We start from the raw sequence: 17,389 nt of genomic DNA, 5'->3' as shown, positions 1-17,389 counted from the left end.
ATAAAAATTTCGATTATGTTTGTAACCACGCAATTATATGATCAATCATCATCTAAAATTTAATCATAATCATAAACCAACAAGGCAATTTAAGCATGGGAGAAGTTCATTTGGCCTTTCCTGCCCATTTCCATGTTATTAGCATCATACAGATGAAAGACCAACATGGCACAAGAACAGACGGAAAAAAATCAAGCTTTTCCGAGTTTTTACCCATGTCGTATACATTAGATTCCAACTGGTACAACTGAACTTCTCGAATGGAAGAGACCACCAAAGAAAGCCACCTAAATGTTTCAACATGTAGAACAAAAGACTTAGAGAGAGAGAGAGAGAGAGAGAGAGAGCACATGAGATCATGTTAGAATCAAATGCACCATATGACATGGAAAAACAAATTCTTATGTGGATCAAGAACAAATCAATGAAGTCTATCTATTCTTAGTAACTAACCTTTGTAATCTACGTTTGCCTACTCACCCAGTAGGTGCTAGAAAAGAACAACATCAGGAAGTTGGATTTGAAGTGTCAGATTAGATATAGGCAAAAAAGTAAAAGATAGCACAATCAATGAGATATATAGAATCTGCAAAATGACCAAGAGTGTGCCATTATAAATTAAGCCGCTTTTACGGGATGAACGAGGATGCTTGCACTGGTGAAACAACTCAATCCATGACCAACAATGATAGCAATAGAAATTAAATAAATAGGACTAAGTTCTATTATTGAAATATTATACAATATAATAAGCTAAGATACTTCAGTCTTCTTGAGGCTTAAAAGATCCTATTTTAAAAGATATCATTAACAAAGATAACCCTCATTTTCTGAGGTGCCAATGAGTTTAAAACTTATTGCATATAAGAAAAACTGAACTTGCCATGGGAAGCCTTCTCCCTAGGAGTCCTACAAGTAGTCAAACAGAATGCTACCACTAGTATGGATGTCAATAGGTGCATTTTTATTTTCACCTTTATTGGTGAAGTATGCTGGATAACCCTACCTGTTTTCTTCTTTTCAAATTGGTGATTCTTTTCACCTATCACGACATTGAGCAGCATCAAGTCTCGTCCTATAACACCCTCTCTCCTTCCAATCTGAATTTGGAGGGAAGCCACACTCCCATATCTCATATAGAAAAGTAAATCCTCTTACACAGAATTTACAAAGAAACCTTTTCTATGGCTTAAGGCAGAAAGTCTATCCATCTGTGAAGCATAAGACAGCTCACAATAAAATTACCTCTACAATGATGTTGCTAGCTTTCACCATCATGGCATTTTATAGTTCTGTTTTACTTTAATGTGTCTGGAACTGAACAATACACATGATAAACTTAGCATCTTGTCTAACATTATTTGGAACTAACCCAGTTCAAGCCATGAACATGAAAATTGAACATTGAAGACACTTACACCATATGATTGGAGATGTGCCTAATCACAAGGTGCAAATTGTTACCTTGAAGAACCCCCATTCAATCAAGCTAGATTAGCCCTAGGTCTCTCTGGATCTCTTATGGCTAAAAAGCACTTTGGTTACTGAGCTAAATCTTGTCAGGGTTCATGCAACTCCTATGAATCCTAGGCAACATGTTTGATTACAGCTTGACTTTGCAGGGCAAATCCAACCCAAAAGGAACCTTTAAAACTGATAGAAGAGGATAACATTTTAGGACATACCTTTTATGATTTCTAGTTATTTTCCAACTAATTATGGTCATTATTTTTGGAGTTATTATTTTAAAACAATCATAAAATTCCTGTTTTGAGTCGATTTCATATATAAAAGTCTTGATATCATAATGTGAAGAGTTCTGAACTGAAGGTTTCTTTTGTGGAATTTTGGCGAAAATGAAAATTTCCTCCTACAAGACCTCCTAAAATGAAATAGATATTAGTTATAAAACTTCGTGCTATCATTAAGACTTGTATTAGTTTTGTTTGCTCATAATAGTAATAGTTATATTAGTTAGTTTTCTACCTCATCCTCTCTTGTTCTCTATTGGAAGGTCTTTCTCTTTCTCAAATTAGAGAATCACAATAGAATTCCTATCTTTGAAATCACCTGCTCCTTGTTTGTAACATAATATAGCTAGGTTTCATGGGAGAGAGAGAGAGAGACCAAAAGATGACACAAGTATATATATATATATATATACATTTTTTTTCTGCCCTATCCTAATGCTGCACAAAAGGTAGACATAAATAACCATGTACTGGATATTAAAGTGATGGAGAGAAAATTTTCTTGGTATACTCAACCCAAATGATGTCATGCAGGCCCATCAAAAGCTTAATTTTTTTAAAGGAAAATGCTAAAATATGTTAATAGAGAGGAAGAAAGTTTCCAAAGAAGAGCTCCGTTTACACATGCACATACATGCAAGCCAGCTGTTCTTATCAGAGCCTCAGCCAGCTTACAACCAGTGAACTTTTGGAGGCATTGCTTTTTGTTGTGATATAGGCTGAACTTAGCTTTGAGAGATTCAATCGTGCTTGGCAATCAGTTATCCTCCATTAGTTGTAACATTAATCGTTAAGCTGCACTACAACCTTTCTCCAATACAAGAAAGAAAACAATCTGCTCTTGGAAAGCAACTGTTGGAATGTGCGAAACAATCGATATTTTCTCACCAAGTAATGTATGTGACTCCTACCTCATGGCATCTCAGGTTTTCCAATCAAATGCCACTAGCAATCAATGATATTTCAAAAAGAATTGGAATATGAAGAATTATGAAAGATTATACTGAATAAACCATAAATAAGTTGCTCAGTAGCTTTAGTAATTCTGATAAAACAACTTGCCCTACTGCATTCAATTTATCAGACAGAGTGACGACAAGTAAGAAAGGAAACATGGTCATGCATGACATTTATCATAGACTACGATCCACAGTATACTGATATCTTACTAATTCTAGCATTGATGCATGGTATATTGTAATCTTAGGAAGTTGAAGAAGAAGTAGAAATTAGTACCTCTCCTAGTAGTACTATCACAAGCTCAAGCTTTCCATGGCTTGCACCGTCACACTCACCCAGTGATCATCGTCCCCGCGCCCTCATCCGTCAGAATCTCGAGGAGCAGAGAGTGTGGAACCCGGCCATCTATTATACTAGCAGTTCGCACCCCCTGGGCGAGCGACCTCACACAGCAGTTCACCTTGGGGATCATTCCCCCGGCCACCTTCTTCTCCATCACCATCTTCCTTATCCCACTGATATCAATCTCCTTCACAAGGCTGTTAGGATCATTCCGATCCTCTAAGATCCCGGCCACATCCGTCAGTAAAATCAGCTTCTCAGCCCCCATTGCGGCTGCAATTTCCCCAGCAGCCGTATCGGCGTTCACATTGTAGCTCTGCCCATTCTCATCCGCAGCCACGGACGCGATGACGGGGATGTGACCGTCGGCCAGAACGGGGCGGAGGATACCCGGGTCGACGCGCGCAACCTCACCGACAAAGCCAAGGGCAGCGGCGTCAGGGGTCGGGCGGGCCGTGAGGAGGCGCGCGTCTTTGCCGCAGAGGCCAACGGCGGTGCCGCCGGCGCTGTTTATGAGAGAGACCAGAGACTTGTTGACCTTGCCGACGAGGACCATCTCAACGACTTCCATGGTAAGGGCGTCGGTGACGCGGAGCCCATTGTGGAACTGCGGCTCGTGGCCGAGACGTAGGAGCCAAGAGTTGATCTCCGGACCACCACCATGGACAAGGACGGGGCGGAGGCCGACGCACGAGAGGAGAACGAGGTCGTTGATGACAGACGACTGGAGGGTGGCGGACTTCATGGCGGCGCCGCCGTACTTGACCACGATGGTCTTGCCGCGGAACCGCTGGATGAAGGGTAGAGACTCCGACAGGATGTCGACCCGCGCCTGGGCCGGCGATTGCACGACCGGCAAAGAAGACGCTGGAACGGTGCTGATCGAGGCGGAGGCGGCGGCGGCGGCGAGGGAGCTCGGACGGGTCGACCGCGCGGGAAGGAAGCTGGGATTAGGATTAAAGTCATCTTTATGGAGGGATCTAAAGGGAAGGCGGCCGCAGAGGGGAGTCGTAGTGGTTTGCGCGACGACCATCGTGACGCCGGAGAGGTGTTCGATAGGATTACCGAACGAACAGGGGAGGAAAAAGGCAGGATGTGATGCGGTCACCGCCCGGGGAAGCGGGAATACAGCTCCCTTTGCAAGTATACTCGTCTCAATATATAGTTACAAAATTACCCCTAAAATATCTTCCTTCATGGAAATTTGTTTCGCACTCAGCACGGCGACCCACAATCATACCCGGAACGATCATCTCCATCGATCACGTCAATCTCATAAACGTCGATGATATGCTATTCATAATATTCATTTAACTAATCTGCATTACATATTTCATGAACGACGCAGTATCTTAATAATGAAACCATTGTCATGCCACTGATGCTTTGTATAATTTCATTGGTTTATTGACTAATATGTGTTGGAATAAGATTGTATATATTATTCCTCATGGTGACTGCATTGGTTCCACGATCTAGATTGGTATGTGCCTCCAATATTATCCATGCATAATCTTTTATAGTAAATATGTAGATTCAATTGGATGAGATAATTGCAAGTTAGCTCAAAAGCTCGAATCCAAAATAATTAACCTCATAAACAATAGTGAACCAATCTAACCCCATAACCAAAGTCAAATCTTCTATTGTATCTGATGTGAACCTAAACTAGAGCATCCCAAGCCAAAAGTCCAAATACGATACTCACACCTCAACCCTGCAAAACCAAAATCTAATCTAACTTTATGGCATTCAAATCTACTACTGATCAATAGTATGTTATATAAGCTCATCCACGGTGAAGATGAAGAGACGAATCTTAGAAAGTAATTATCACAATGCACAAAAAAATAATGATATGATGAAAATAAGGTTACCGTTTGAACTAGAAAGTCCCAAGTCATCATAGTTACTGATAAAAAAAACATGCTAGCCAAACCCCAAAAACAAAAGGACAAAGAAGAATCATCTTTCACTAACTGCATAAACCCTTGATGCTATGATATGAACCCATTTTCGTTTGCAAAAGTACATAATTTCAAATGGCAAACTGCTCAGCTAATCATATGGAGTTCAAAAACATGACTTCACAAAGTGTGATATGATTCACACACAAATGTGTAGTTTGTATTATGTAGTACAATGCTTACTATAAGCAGACAGGCATATATAAATTGCTTCAAGCCTTCTGCATGCTTGCTTCAATCTGATACAATGAAGGCATATATGAGGTGCTTTTCCTGTTATGTCATGACACCATTACCTTCTCCCAAGAACATGCAATAGGAATCCATCAATAGCACACAAATTCCTTTTCACGACACTAAATATAACCAACCATAGAGCACAACTCTTTTCTCTGTTGACACATCTAGTGGTTAGTAACTTAGTAAACTGTTGCACAGTCGAGAGGTCTAATGTTCAAGTCGACATGCACGTCTTGTATATCGTTTGACGTAATGAATGAAAATTATTTAAAAAAAAAACGAGGCCGTACCTGAACACCAAGATCAAAGTCCATTGTGTAGTCATACTCGGATTGTAGGAACCACCGAGGTGATAAAACAAGAAAGCTACCTACAAAAGAATGAGAGAGCATCATGACACATTGCTGCATCCAGCCTTAGGAAGCTGATTCATCATTCATGATATTAACTAGTCAAACAATGATCGTGACAACCGAAGGCATGTTTGGGATGAAAAGAAATAGCAGCAGAAAATTAAGTCTACCGAAAAGGATGACTAGCAATGTGTTTGATGCAAATATTTTCATTTATTAGCTAAGAACAACTTTCAGTGACATGATCATAAGACAAGATATGGGGCCAAAATCTCCACTCACTCCTTTCCTCTTTCCATAGTATATGTCCCAGAACCATGGCTGACAACCAGCAAATGATACATGACCACTTAAGTACACACTATTTCTTTAAACTGCTCAGTACTCCATAGCTTCCTTGATCAGTGGCTAATGTGACATGGCCAATTTAACAAAAAAAAGTTTCAAACATAAGTTTCCTGACAAGTAGGACCTACATAAAATTTAAAGATATTGGCTACAAGTTTATAAGAAATATTACCATTAGATTAATCAAATACAACACTACTTAGCGAAAAAATAGAAACATCACAGCCAGACTTATCCTTCCCCACAGTCTATTTAACCAGCAACATACTTTTAGGTAATGCAGGACTACTGTGTAAATTTGTCCCGATAATTACCCAATAAAAATGGATATCTGCAGCTTGCCAACAATAAGAAAGGGAGAAATTAGTTGACTCTTAAACACATAAAACAAACAGGAAATCAATATAGTCATTGATTTAAACAAATCCAAGCCTGACCATAACGATCCCAAATGCCACAAAAGGGACTAATATGACGAAACATACATACTCAAAATAAGATAATCAAATTGATTTACATAGACGATTAGCTGCTAATCCAAACAAATCTACATTGATCTCCAATTATGACAAATGCTAAAGAGCATTAGGTTTGTACTTCCATCTAGTACTTCAGTTTATTCCTAGAAGAGATTCAAATCCTAAACCCACTGAGATTTAGCTCATTTCCTCACCATAAGTTGGTTTAATTTAAATATGATAAGGCCCCACCAATATTAACATACTGAAACAGTCTTGCATGCTATCCCTCTTACATAAAATGATGCTACTTAATATTCTATGAAAGACTCAAATCATTTTCTCAGCATTTACAGGGTCATCTAAATCATAACAAAACCCACAAATTTTGGCATATCAAAACAAATCTACATGTTGTAGCATACTAAAACAAACTTAAGATGATAATCAATGATTTATCCATTGATTACTGTGCTGCCATATTCCTGTCATAAGCCAGCATCATCATATGAAAATAATAATGCCATATGACGATTTTCCTAAGGGTTAAAATGTGATGACAAAATGACCCCACATGTTGGAGTGCATGACCATAATAAAAAATGAATTATGAGAATCACGTAAGAATATTGTACAAGGTAATAGTGTTTCTCGCGAAAATGTGCACTTGCCAGATGTCTTGATGAAGTTGCGATCTTCATACTCCATCATGTGAGGTATATCTTCCTCCTCAGCACCAAAATAAAAGGATGGACCTGATAGCTCCACCTTTGTTGATTTTCAAAGACTCCATAGAAGATAGACCTTCCTCCTCCTTAGAACTCTTGGTCTCTAAAAAATTTATATGCACAAATAACCAAATGTAAAAGTAAAAGTGTAAGAAAACAAATCAAATCCAAATATTAATTTTTTTGCTTTACCTTTTAACAGTGTATGAGTCACCAACCAATCACCATTATAAAAAAGAACCTTCAAACTAGCTCACCTTAGATTAGGTACAACCCTAATCTAAGGTGACTATTAATCTCATAAACCCTAAACCCTAAACAAAATTCTATTTACTGATCCCGTAGCACCAAGTAGTGACATTTAATTGGAAAGAGAGTATCTATACCCACATGATGTGTATACCATTCTTCATGACAGGGTATTGCTTGTCAGAAAGAAAGCATGATTTCCTTACGTTTCGTTTGCCCACCTTCCTAAACCAAATCCACGAAGAGCAAAACCCAATTTAAGAGAAATATAGAATCTTGTCATAGAAGAGAGGAGGAAAGGAGAGGCTAACCCAAACCAGGTGAGGCACTTGACGCCCAAGAGCACTTGGTAATAACCTCACCTATCTTCATCATCAAGCAGCCCACCTACTCTTGGTTAGCCACTCTCTTCCTCCTTCCCTCTTTGACTAGATTCAAAATTTATTTTGAATTACTTTTATTCTTCACGGATTTGGTTAGCGAGGTAGGCTTAGCGCTAAGGATTAGGAAGTCATACTCGACGGCTGACAAGGAATACCTTATTACGTTAACCATCGAATTAAAAATATTCTATTTCTAATTAATGATTGCTAGTTGGTGTTATGAGATCAGAAAGATAACGTTTTGTTTTCTCATGTTCAACCAATTTAATAACTAGACCCATTTGTTTTGGCTCTTGTCTAACCAATCATGATTGTTGTCTATTGGCAGGCTAGTTCAATGGAAGAAGAATACAATGCTATAGAAGGGAAAGTGCTTCATGATAATGATGATGTTGACAATAGTGATTGATTGATGACTCATGCGATGATGCCAAGGTAGAGAATAATCAATATTTGAATGTGCTTTTACATTTGATAACTTGTACATTTGAATTTTTGATACCAAAAGTTCTAAGAAGGAAGGTCTATCTTTCATGGAGTTTCTAGAAATCATCAAATGTAGATCTATCATGTTCATATATAAAAGGTTTTGTCTATATATAGACAAGAGCAAAGGATCTAGAATAAGTAATTATGAGAGTTTCTCTCTCGTAAGAAATCCTATCATAATTGAACTTTCTTTCTATTGACTAATAACTTTCATTAGAATCCAATCAGATCTAATATATCTTATCAATTAAATAGGGTCACATAATCTAACAATTCTAACTACTCTTTTTTTTTTTGTCACAATCATACACTATCAATGCATGTCATTTTGTTATCATCTAAATCACATCAAAGCAACCAATGTGTAACACTTTCAGTAAAACATTAATTATCAGCTTCCATTTAGACGGCAGTATATAAGTTTGTTTTGGTATGTGCCTTCACCTTCGGCACCTGACCTCAACAATTTAACTCAGAGAAGAAAAGAAAAAGGAATGATACTCAAGAACACAATGAAAGAAACCCTTGAGTGCTTACCAAATGCAATCAACCATTTGACCGCTTGTGTACGTGTAAGTGATATCTAATATGATCAATCTGCACCATGTAATTACTAACTAAATTGAACCTTGGACCACAAAGTCAGCCAAGTTTGTGTTCCTCGTGACGAGACGGAGGAGCGAGGAGTCGATCTCCGGGTGGTCATCATGGACGAGGATGGGGCGTAGGCCGTCGCACGAAAGAAGAACGAGGTCGCTGATGAAAGACGTAGTTGACCACGATCATTTTGCCGCGGAACCGCTTGATGAAAGGCAAAGGAGACGCCGGAACAATGGTGACCGAGGCGGCCGCGAGGGAGCGAGGCGGACGCGTAGACCGCGGCGGGGGGAGGACGCAGGATGAGGATTAGGGTGACCTGTTTGGAGGGAAAACGGCCGGAACGACAAAGGCCTCGCGATGGTTAGTTACAAAAGGACCTCTCGATGCCTTGTTTCTTGAAATGCTTTTCACACCCGCCGCAAAGGCCCAGAATCATACCCGGAAAGATCATATCCATCGATTACGTCAATCTCACAGACTATGATGATTTGCCATTCGTAATATCCAATTAACTTAAATTGCATTAAATATCAGAAAAACGATGTAATATTACCAAACCTCAGATCTTCTCTAATATAACTTCTCATGATTCGACTCAATGAGATAACCCCTATAATCCAATTCAAACAGCCTCTAGCATTCAATGTTTGACCAGAATGGAGTATTACAATTCCACCACTGACATCTCAATCCTGCAAAAAACATAATCTAATCTAGCTTTGTGACCATCACATCTACCGATCAATAGTATCATTATGACTATTATACAACATAAGCTTATACAAATCTTAGTCGCTGACCACAAAAAGAAGAATCTTTCATTAAGCTCCATATAAAGTTCGATGAGCATGTGCCACTAATTGGGCATATCATCATGCTGTATAAGTACCTCAGGTGGCAGGGTTCATGTCTCTTGTTGGTCACTGGAACTTCAAAGATCAAAGTCCATTGTGTAGTCATACTCGATCGTGGGAACCACAGAGGAGATAAACTTCAAGAACAAGAAAAGGTACCTGCAAAAGAATGAAGAGAGAATTATGAGTCACTCCTTCCTTCATCAACCCTTGTGATGCTGTTTAACGATATTAACTAGTGGAACATTGAGTAGGGGAGCCAAGGTCTTATAAATATCAGTCATATGAAAGCAAATGATAATTTATGATATGACGATGCACGAACACGAGCTGCCTTGGCTCCCCTACTAAGGGCAAGAAGCAGAGTGACAAACATAAGAAAAATGTTACTTGTCAACTTCTGGTTCAATTCCGCGTGATATGAGAACATCCAGCATTTTTTTTACGACAGCCGCATGATGGCATGGATGTACAGATGCATGCTTCAGGCACAAATGAGGATGATTTTCAATTGTCACCTGTCAATTTCCAAATAACGAAATTAATAACCAGATGAAAATTAAGCTTAACATTAGGAAAAGACTAGGTCTAACAAAGGGACAAAAATCCCCAAAAAATGGCATTTCATTCATGAGGATGCAAAAGAAAGAGAGTTTTCAAGAGGCTCTTTGAATAGAAACAAGGTTTAGATTGAATGTAAAGAAAAGAGCATAAACCTAAAATTAAAAGAAAGGAAAAACGAAGTATATTAAGGCCTATGAGAATCATATAATGTGGAACCTAAATAGTATTAAAGAAGAATCTTTTTTTGGGGGGGGAATATTTTGCAGACCACAATTCTGATATAAACAACACTCCAAAAGTGCATGCCTGTTGTCCTATAATTGTATTGTTTCAACTCTTTGAACAAGACCATTATATGAAAAACTAACCAACTTTACCTCTGCACCACTTTTTAAATCAAATACTTGCACATTTTAACAGATGTTATAACATGCTTCAATTCTTGCATAAATAGCTTTTGTCTTGGCACCTAAACATATCCTAACCCTAAATTGTTAATCGATGAATTCCAACAATGAAAATCAGATGCAAGATGGTAATTTTTCATCCATAAGTCCAGCCAAATTTAAGGCAGATCCGTTTCTCATGCTAAAGTATACACTTATATCTTCAAGTCCATTGAAGTTCCAGGGTTACACATCTTATCAAGTTTTTAGCATAATTAGTATTTATGGGAAACACATTAAATCAGATGCAATGTAGAGATTAGAACAATGACATTACTGTTTTCTGTGTGTGGTCTTCGTTCACATCTTCAAATATAAGTTCTGGCGGCAAAGGCATCCTCCACTGAAACAGAATACCAGAATATGAAGAGGATTAACCAAAATCATCAACATCCTAATATTTTAATATAGTCTATAAAGTAACAAGTAAATCTTAATGCCTCAGACTCTATGCAGCTTTGTCGAGAATAGCACATGAAGTTACAATCGACACTCCAGCCGCGACACTGATCATTTTGATGAAAAGAAAAGGAAATTTGTATCCCACCATGCTAGCGTCATGTATAAATTGAAAGTAGAGAAATCATGCTCCAACTAATTGCAACCAATAGAAGAAAATATGGCGACAAGACTTTCCATTTTTTACTAGAATTATATTACTTCTTTTGTATCGGCAACTTACCCTATATCAGTCTTATCAAATGAGTTCATAATACATAATTTCTGACACAAGGGCTTCAGAAAGTACATTGCGAAATTGCTGTTAACATGGATAGACTAGTAGGTCAGTTTATAATAGTAGACTGCTAAATGCCTGTGAGTTAATTATAAAATTCATAAAGATGAAAACTATACCATCAAAGAAGAAGCCATAAAACTACTTTAAATAGCATGCTAATTTAAACTATATCATGAAGATGCATCATTGGAGTGGAACAACCTGATCATATCCAGTTAGCCATACATGAGGAGTTTGATAATATTTGTCATACCTACAAAATCAAATAAAACATATCAAGATTCAAAGATGATTATTACAAAAATAGCATTTTCAAGACAAACACATAAAATAGCATTTTAAAAGTATATTGTGATTAAAGTAAATATATGCTTGCAATATTAAAGCAAATTAAGGTTGTAACTTATGGACATCTACAAGTTGAATTGCTAAGATGGAAGTCAAAGAAGCAAAAATTCAATTCAATGCTGATTAGTAGATGAATAGACTAGGTTTTTAACATTTTCAATGAAGGATCATTTCTAGTCTTATGGATGCATTGAATAAATAAGGTATTCAGTGCTACAGTTTATGATATAGTTCAGCCAAGGAAAAATAAATTATATGCTAAAATACTTTGCACATCGAGAGAAATGGTTGAATATTTTAGAAGGTCAGCCTCGATGCAAAGGTAAAATTGAGCAACCTATGCATAATGGGCCAATCATAGAACAACCTCTACTTGTGGGGGTTGAGCTAAGTACATCTGACCCCTTCAAACTTATCAGTTGCACATGATGGACTATCTGCAGAGTGATCACATGTGGGCCCCTTATGATTGCTTAATATCTTTTCTTTCTTCCTGAAACAAGAAAAAGTTAACAAGGATTAATCCAATGCAAGCGAGCTGTCAGATACTGTATCGATCCTGCCGGTGTAAACAAAAGAGCTCCTATTCAGCACTTCCCACGTCTCCCAACTCTCTCTCTCTCTCTCTCTCTCTCTCTCTCTCTCTCCCATGTCATTTCTGTTTGACCAAACATTAACTGTTTTATGCTCTAAATTATTTTCCTCCATGTTCTCTCCTTGATTCTTAACAGAGTTCCTTTCTTTTTCTACATCATTTGCATTATCTCCATATTGATTTTACCTACTTCTTTCTTATCTTCACCGTACCACATGACTTCTAGTCTCTTGTTATCTTGTTTGCATTATTAAACAACTGTCTATGAGGAGATCTGATTCTTGACACTCCTCATCTTCTAAAGGGACAAAGAGTGAAAGTAATTCTTGACTATGAGGTCTCTAATTTGTTTAAACACCTCACCTCAATCGATATATTTTTGTGTACCAAACCCACTTAGCCTTAGCAAAGGTTGAGGGTTCAAAACCCCGTCCGATATATTTTTCTTATCCTTTTGAGAAAAAAGGTATTAACTATGAGGTCTCTAACTTGTTTCAACACCTGCAAGTCACAATGTTAGATGTGCAACACACGTAGAGTGAAGGTAAGTTCTAAAATTTTACTCTTGAACGCAAAAGATCCAAAATGGCGTTGTACAGCTAAAAGTGAGGTGTTTGTGTGAATTTCTTGTATTTAATAAAACATATAACAGGATTTTCATGTTTGCAGAAATTTTTTTACCTTTAAATAAAATCTTTGCGTACAGAAGTTATATGACACTAAAAACTAGTGAAAGAAAGTCGATTACTAAAATTAAAAGAGTATTTTCTCAAGTAAAATACTTACGTTATGCTAACGTCATATGTTCGAGTCCGAAGAATTTTGTCATCCTCAGGTTCATTTGCAACGAGATAAGTTGATGGAAGGATGACCTGCAATTATTTGAAATTGTCATGGGCACTGCAAATTGCTTCTAGATAGGTAAAGGTTTAAGCTAAAACATTATTGAAAACAAAGCAATATAACTCATAACGAGTACTATATAATAGTTAAACAAGATATGTATATCAGCATACACATTCATAGATCAAAAAATTTGGCAGCAAACATACAAAAAGCAGGAAGTTATAAACAACTCAAATGGGTAAATAAGACACAAAAAAACCTCCAATTAAAGTTATGAATTTGAGAAAAAATCATGCAGTTACTTTTCATTCGTCCATTCTATAGTGATCCTTGAATTGGACGAGGATTTCTATTTCTTGTTTGCCTTCCTTCGATGAATTTAGGCATATTCAGGAAACTCTAAAGGTGAAATGTAACAATCTTGGACCAACAATATATATACATATATGTATGTATGTATGTATGTATGTATATGTGTATATGTATTCATATACATATACATATAAATACATACACACATACATAAATACATATATATATATATATATATATATATGAATACACACACACATATTTATATCCTAATCTTAGAAAATTGCATTCCAAAGGAAAAGATGAAAATCCAACCAAAAATATATTCAACTTAATTAATAAAACTCAAAACTAAGTAATCAATTCAATTGGACTAGATAAAAAGTCTATTTTGCATCCTTGGGACCAAAATCTCCACTTTCTCCTTTCCTCTTGCTACAGCATGGCCAATAACTAGCTGATGATACATGACCAAGTCTGTATCAATATGGTTTTCTATAATAGAGATTTCTTACACAATTTCCTTAAGCCGCTTTATAGTCCATAACTTCCTCAATCGGTCGCTAATTTGTGGAGAATATGTTACATTCATGACCCATTTCCAGTTGTATCATTCTTTATGACAGGCCTACTTGATGAATAAAATGGTGACATGGCTAATTAAAAAAAAAATTGGAACATAAGTTCCTGGACAAGTAGGACCTACATAAATGTTAAGATATTGACTAAAAGTATATAAGAAATATTATCATTTGATTAATCAAATACAACACTGCTTGATAAAAGATAGGAACGTCACTATCCTTCCCCACAAATGTTGGCATATCAAAACATATTTATATATTGTATCCTACCAAAACAAACCTCTATACTGCCTCTCATATGTAAGATGATAATCAATATCTTACTTAGCGAAAAATTTTGTATTGATTACTTTGTTATGACAGCATTGTCACAGACCAGCATAACCATATATGAGAATGATAATGTCATATAACTATTTTCCTGAGGGTGAAAATATGATAGCAAAATGAACCTCCATGCTGAGAGTGTATGCTCCTGACAGAAAATAAATCATCAGAATCACATAAATACGTAAAATAATCGTAAAAAGCTTGTAGTGTTTCAGAATACACCAATAAATTATTAGATATAAAAATATGCATTTACTGTTTCTGTCTTTTTCTCATAATCTGCCATGTCAGGTATGTCTTCCTCCTCAACAGCAAAATAAATGGGGTTGAACGTGACAGTCTCACGTTTGTCAATTTCCACAGACTCCATGGAAGGTATAGCTTCCTCCTTATAATGCTTGATCTCTGAAAAATTCAAATGCATAAATTATCAAATATAAAAGCATAATATACGAAAATAAATAAAATTCTAATACTGATTTTTATTACCTCTTGGCTTCCGATGAGTTACTATCCAACCAATAATATCTTCATCATTAGTATCAAAAAGAATCTCTTCTCCTATAATATTGTATTCTTCTTCCATTGAACTAGCCCTCCTTAGACAAGGTACTGTAACCAAGTGACAACCACGAAAGAACAAGACTCAAACAAATGTGTCACCATGAGATAGGACAAGAATCAAACAAATGTGTCTAAATATTAAACTAAGCAAACATAAGAAAACAAAATTCCATTTTTCTGATCTCATAACGCCAATTAATGATCATTAATTAGAAATCGAGTATCTATAATTCAATGGCTGGCCTACCATTTCTCGTGATGAGGTATTGCTTGTCAGCTGGCAAGTAGGACTTCCTCTTGCTCGGCTCGCCTGCCTCCCTAACCAAATCCACAAAGAGAAAGCCTAATTCAAAAGAAATATCAAATCTAGTCAAAGAGGATAGAAGGAAGAAAGGAGCTAACCAAGACCAGGTCGGGCACTTGGCGACAAGGTTATCACCAGCGAGGATGAACTCAGAGATGCTAAGGACGCCCTTCTTCTTGAAGGCAGAAACAGTGCGGGGCCTTGTGAGTAGCTCCACCGTGCTCTTGAGAACTTCGTGCAACTTAATCAACACCATTCTTTCTTCCTTCCTCTATATAACTTCTCTTCTTGTGCAAGGATCAACACATCCTTGAAGGGAGAAGCAAAGGAGCAAGATGATGCAAAGGAACAACTAAATAGAGTTCCAAGTAAGATGAAGAGATTATCCCCATGGTGAAGGATCAACAAGTTGTTGCCCGACCTCTCGGACGATGAATAATAGGTGAATTAAAGACCAAATCATAAAATATTAAATTATAATACCCAGATTAGAAAAGCTTATTTATGTAAATCTGACATTTATGTGATTTACATAAGCAGCTAAAATAACATGAATGAGACACTTTTTGCATCTTAAGTGGACACATCATGCATAAAGGGGATGCTTTGTTTGCATTGGATCCTTTGAATGGGTTCTTTGGCCAAGGCGAATGTATCACAAGAAAAGGAGACTCTTTAGTTGCATTAGGTTTTTTGGATGTTTCTTTGTCATGGGCGGATGTATCACATGCGGAGATGCCTTGGTCATATTGGTCACTTCAGATGAATCACACGCCAAGGGATACTTTAGTCACATCAAACGCGTTGCATGCTTTTTCGTCCTAAGTGGATGCATCACAAGTAAAAGGGACACCTTAGTCGTGTGGGGAGATTCAAATGCTTCTTTATCCGAAGCAAATGTACCGCCCATACCAGCCCCCTATCGGATTGGTAGGTACCACCCGTACCGAGCGGTACACCACGACAAACTTTGCTCTTAACTAGCTTAGCCCAATGACATCTAGCACAAACATACATAATTTATATAAACATGTAATACAACACAACCATTAACTTCAAGTCTTCCATTATAATTCATAATCACCTAATCAAACTAACATAATCCATAAATTTTAAACCACATATATAAGAATTTCAATTCTAAAGAAAAGCAACTAATAAATAAATCATCGTAAATTAATGTCTAGAAATTTGGTATTTTCCTATTTCCTTTCTCATAGGAGCCTCGACCCATTCGTTCACTTTGGTCTCCACCACTTCATGATCGTCATCAACACCATCTAGGCTTGTACTAAAATCAGGATTTGTATTTACATTTAAAGCTGGGTCTGAAACATGTAATTTCCTCATCTAAAAAAAATAAAAAAAAAAGGAATGAATATTCATATATATTGTATACATATACATACATACATACATACATATATATATATATATATATATATATATATATATATATATATATATATATATGTATAACATTTATTTATTTATACTACATGAATTCTGTTACATCAAATGCATCTTCATAAACATTAATTCATAATCATACCGGTAATTCATAACTAAAACAACTTTGCATGAACAACAATTCAATAACCAACATATTATGAAGGCATATCATGATACATGCATTACAAGTATTAAGGACATGAATCATATTCAAAACAAAGTATATAACGCTTCATTATATCTAAACAACAAGACTAAATACATATCCCAATTTTTGATATGAAAACAACAATATAATTTTTTTTTATTTACAGAAAACTTTTAAGAATATCTAATCAGATAGACAAGCGACTTTCCCAAAATCCAAAGTTGAAATCCTTGATGAGCCCATTGTTATTTTATTGAATGAGACCCTTAAGGTAGAGTAGTAATTGTGCCTAATAACCTTCTATTGGTGCCAAATTCCTTAGATGACTCCAACTTTGTTTTCATCCCAATAGTTGAACTTAGCCAACTTCACAATATCTACCTTTCTAATGCACAAAGTTTTGGATTGGTATCTTTCTCAGTGTCCTTTGTTCTT

At 36.6% G+C, this 17,389-nt stretch overlaps 2 protein-coding genes across 5 annotated transcripts in view; both read right to left on the bottom strand.

Annotated features, from left to right (window-relative positions):
- Positions 1-88: 88 nt before the first annotated feature.
- LOC103971621 (uncharacterized) lies at positions 89-4,187 on the bottom strand. The gene is made up of 2 exons (XM_065090253.1): positions 2,988-4,187; positions 89-287 (listed from the first exon to the last, which is right to left on the bottom strand). Exon 1 carries the CDS (start codon positions 4,084-4,086, stop codon positions 3,043-3,045), a length of 1,044 nt encoding a protein of 347 aa, XP_064946325.1. The 5' UTR covers positions 4,087-4,187; the 3' UTR covers positions 89-287; positions 2,988-3,042.
- An 846-nt stretch (positions 4,188-5,033) lies between these two features.
- The window catches only part of LOC135597386 (autophagy-related protein 3-like), a 13,696-nt gene continuing 1,340 nt past the window's right edge, over positions 5,034-17,389 (bottom strand). The window contains exons 2-12 of one of the 4 annotated variants that reach the window (XR_010481235.1): positions 15,453-15,663; positions 15,298-15,368; positions 14,976-15,098; positions 14,743-14,891; positions 13,201-13,286; positions 11,673-11,724; positions 11,010-11,075; positions 10,113-10,240; positions 7,087-9,881; positions 5,551-5,626; positions 5,123-5,412 (exon numbers count right to left, since the gene is read on the bottom strand). Coding sequence is in view for 1 of the 4 variants with exons in the window: in XM_065090252.1 (XP_064946324.1) it covers positions 9,800-9,881; positions 10,113-10,240; positions 11,010-11,075; positions 11,673-11,724; positions 13,201-13,286; positions 14,743-14,891; positions 14,976-15,098; positions 15,298-15,368; positions 15,453-15,610 (915 nt within the window). In the remaining 3 variants the exon portion in view is untranslated. Of the gene's footprint in view, positions 5,631-7,086; positions 9,882-10,112; positions 10,241-11,009; positions 11,076-11,672; positions 11,725-13,200; positions 13,287-14,742; positions 14,892-14,975; positions 15,099-15,297; positions 15,369-15,452; positions 15,664-17,389 lie in introns of all 4 variants that reach the window. The other 3 variants (XR_010481234.1, XM_065090252.1, XR_010481233.1) reach the window with 3 other exon arrangements.

The sequence above is a fragment of the Musa acuminata genome, chromosome BXJ1-11 (assembly GCF_036884655.1).
Source record: "Musa acuminata AAA Group cultivar baxijiao chromosome BXJ1-11, Cavendish_Baxijiao_AAA, whole genome shotgun sequence".
Classification (NCBI taxonomy): domain Eukaryota; kingdom Viridiplantae; phylum Streptophyta; class Magnoliopsida; order Zingiberales; family Musaceae; genus Musa; species Musa acuminata.
This window is presented reverse-complemented; position numbering and strand designations above follow the sequence as displayed.